Source organism: Cervus canadensis, chromosome 6 (genome assembly GCF_019320065.1).
Source record: "Cervus canadensis isolate Bull #8, Minnesota chromosome 6, ASM1932006v1, whole genome shotgun sequence".
NCBI classification, from domain to species: Eukaryota; Metazoa; Chordata; class Mammalia; order Artiodactyla; family Cervidae; genus Cervus; species Cervus canadensis.
The window spans coordinates 21739714-21743404 of NC_057391.1; the positions used below are offsets into that span (position 1 = coordinate 21739714).

At 40.0% G+C, this 3691-nt stretch overlaps 1 gene segment (V, D, J or C); it reads left to right on the forward strand.

The window, feature by feature from the left end:
• The first annotated feature begins 2174 nt into the window (after window positions 1-2174).
• Window positions 2175-2884, forward strand: LOC122444192. The segment is given in 2 exon segments: window positions 2175-2236; window positions 2451-2884. Coding segments are annotated over 2 exon segments (483 nt in total).
• Window positions 2885-3691: the final 807 nt, after the last annotated feature.

Consider the following 3691-nt stretch of genomic DNA (forward strand, 5'->3'; position numbering starts at 1 on the left):
TATAAAACACTGGTGAAGGAAATCAAAGATGAGTCAAATAGATGGAGAAATATACCATGTTCTTGGATCAGAAGAATCAATACAGTGAAAATGAGTATACTACCCAAAGCAATCTATAGATTCAATGCAATCCCCATCAAGCTACCAATGGTACTTTTCAGAGAACTAGAACAAATAATTTCACAATTTGTACAGAAATACAAAAAAAAAAACAAACAAACAAACAAACCTCGAAGAGTCAAAGCAATCTTGAGAATAAAGAATGGAACTGGGGGAATCAACCTGCCTGACTTCAGACTCTACTACAAAGCCACAGTCATCAAGACAGTATGGTACTGGCACAAAGACAGAAACATAGATCAATGGAACAGAATAGAAAGCCCAGAGATAAATCCATGCACCTATGAGCACCTTATCTTTGACAAAGGAAGCAAGAATATACAATGGAGAAAAGACAATCTCTTCAACAAGTGGTGCTGGGAAAACTGGTCAACCACTTGTAAAAGAAAGAAACTAAAACACTTTCTAACACCATACACAAAAATAAACTCAATACAGATGAAAGATCTACATGTAAGACCAGAAACTGTAAAACTCCTACAGGAAAACACAGGCAAAACACTCTCTGACATAAATCACAGCAGGATCCTCTATGACCCACCTCCCAGAGTAATGGAAATAAGGCAAAAATAAACAAATGGGATCTAATTAAACTTAAAAGCTTTGGCCAATGGAGGAAACTATAAGCAAGGTGAAAAGACAGCCTTCAGAATGGGAGAAAATAATAGCAATGTAGGAACTGATAAAGAATTAATCTCAAAAATATGCTAGCAGCACCCGCAGCTCAACTCCAGAAAAATAAACGACCTAATCAAAAAATGGGCCAAAGAACTAAACAGACATTTCTCCAAAGAAGACATACAGATGGCTAACAAACACATGAAAAGATGCTCAACATCACTCATTATCAGAGAAATGCAAATCAAAACCTCAATGAGGTACCATCTCTTGTCGGTCAGAATGGCTGCTATCCAAAAGTCTACAAGCAGTAAATGCTGGAGAGGGTGTGGAGAAAAGGGAACCCTCTTACACTGTTGGTGGGAATGCAAACTAGTACAGCCACTATGGAGAACAGTGTGGAGATTCCTTAAAAAACTGGAAATAGAACTGCCATATGACCCAGCAATCCCACTCCTGGACATACACACTGAGGAAACCAGAATTGAAATAGACACATGTACCCCAATGTTCATCCCAGCTCTGTTTATAATAGCCAGGACATGGAAGCAACCTAGATGCCCATCAGTAGTCAAATGGATAAGAAAGCTGTGGTATGTATACACAATGGAATATTACTCAGCCATTAAAAAGAATGCATTTGAATCAGCTGTAATGAGGTGGATGAAATTGGAGCCTATTATACAGAGTGAAGTAAGTCAGAAAGGAAAACACCAATACAGTATACTAACACACACACATATATATATATATATATATATATATGGAATTTAGAAAGATGGTAATGATGACCCTATATGCAGGACAGCAAAAGAGACACAGATGTATAAAACAATCTTTTGGACTCTGTGGGAGAAGGTGAGGGTGGGATGATTTGAGAGAATAGCATTGAAACATGTATATTATCATATGTGAAAGAGATCATCAGTCCAGGTTCGATGAATGAGACAGGGTGCTCAGGGCTGGTGCACTGGGATGACCCTGGGGGATGGGATGGGGACGGAGGTGGGAGGGGGGTTCAGGATGGGGAACACATGTACACCTATGGCTGATTCATGTCAATGTATGGCAAAACCCACTACAATATTGTAAAGTAATTAGCCTCCAATTAAAACAAATAATTTTTTTAAAATGGATGTCAACTTCTTTAATCTTCAGTTTCCCTCAGTTCAAACCTTTAATATTAATTGCTTTCTTCATGCCCCTTTTCAGGATCTGCCAAACATAAAGACCAGGGAAAGGAAAGTAGACAAAATAAAGGTGTGTGGTGAGCCAGACTTTATCTATACACAGACCACGTAGTTGATGAACATGACATCCTACTTCCTGTTTAGGAGGAGTCACTCAGGAACCAGGTACTATGTATATGTGCTGCCAGGCACTTAAAGACACTGAAATCTTAGCTTGATGCAGAACTTGAGCACATTTGTGTAGGGGAATCCACTCCTCATGCCTCTCTCCAGTCTGCTCTGGGTGTTCCTGGCCTTCACCTTCTCTGGTAGGGATGCTTTCAAACATGGGAGCAACGTTCAGGGTGAAAGGACTGCACACAGGCACGTGGTGCTTCACAGGGACTTGGGGAGGAAAGGGGGACTGGAGAAAAGCAGACAGCCCATGATTTCAGTAAGGTTTGTAAATATTTGGGTCCAAAATTAGTTGAATTTCTACATTATTTTGTTCGGTATTTCAGCTCTGTTTTCTTTTTTCCACAGGATCTGGTGTGGCCCAGAAAGTTACTCAATATCAGCCAGACATAATCAGTCAAGTGCAGAATGTGGTCACCCTGAACTGTCTGTACGAAAAAAGTTGGAACGTGTACACCTACTGGATATTTTGGTACAAGCAGCTTCCCAGTGGAGAGATGACTTACCTCATTCATCAGTATTCAGAAGATGGAAATGAAAGGGACAGCCACTACTCTGTAAACTTCCAGAAAGCTCATCAATTCATCAGCCTCACCATTTCATCCTTAAAGCTGGAACATTCTGGAAAATACTTTTGTGCTCTCTGGGAACTCACAGTGCTTGAAATAATAGGAAAAGCTGAACAAAAACCCCAGAGCTTAATAAGAGAGAGCCTCCCTGCTGTGGGACCCAGGTTGAAATGCACAGCTGCAGACCCCAGACAAGAAATAGTAGTCCTGTGATTCCACAATCTGTGATCTGGATCAGAAGATTTGATTCTAAATAAAAGCTTCTTCTATGGAATTTGGAAGCAGGTGTCCTGAGTGACTTTCTACTAATATTCTTCTCTTGAATTCCTGACTTTAAATCAATCATGCAGAGCATGTGTAACCTTGTCTAAAGTTGTAAACTTTCTCTATAATAATGTAAAGTGACAGTTTCACTCAACTGCACTCACATCACAAACCTGGGTCTAGTTATCTGGAATCATCATGAAAAGTATTTCCTTAGTCCTTTATTCTTAGACTTTTGTCACTTAGCTTACAGTCAGAGAAGCAGATCACCAGTGGTGTTGAATAAGAAATTGGTTACGAAGATTAGAACTCAGGCAATTGCTAGATCTGGTGGAGGAGTGTATACAAAGTTGCTATCTTTGTGTGTGGTGCTGAGACTGAATTCATTGTTAATCAGCTAGAGTAGTATTTGTAGAACAAAGTTGGGTATAGACAAAAGCATGGACAAACTGTGACTCATAAGGACATACTAGAATTATGAGCATAATGGAACCCACAAGACACACTAAAACTTGTCTCTGTCTCACCTCCTTCAGTTCCACAGTAGTGAGTGACCTTAGGAGATGTCAGTGTCATTTGGCATCATGCTAACATACCTACTTGGTCCAAGACAAAGAGAAGATGAGGAGGAGGTTTGGTGGGAAGTGGAAGGGTTGTGAATCAATGATAAGATGAGCTATCAGATCAGCAGCAACATTAATGAGTAACCATAGTCCTTGGAGCTCTGCACCAACCCCCAAAACATAAAACTGTGGC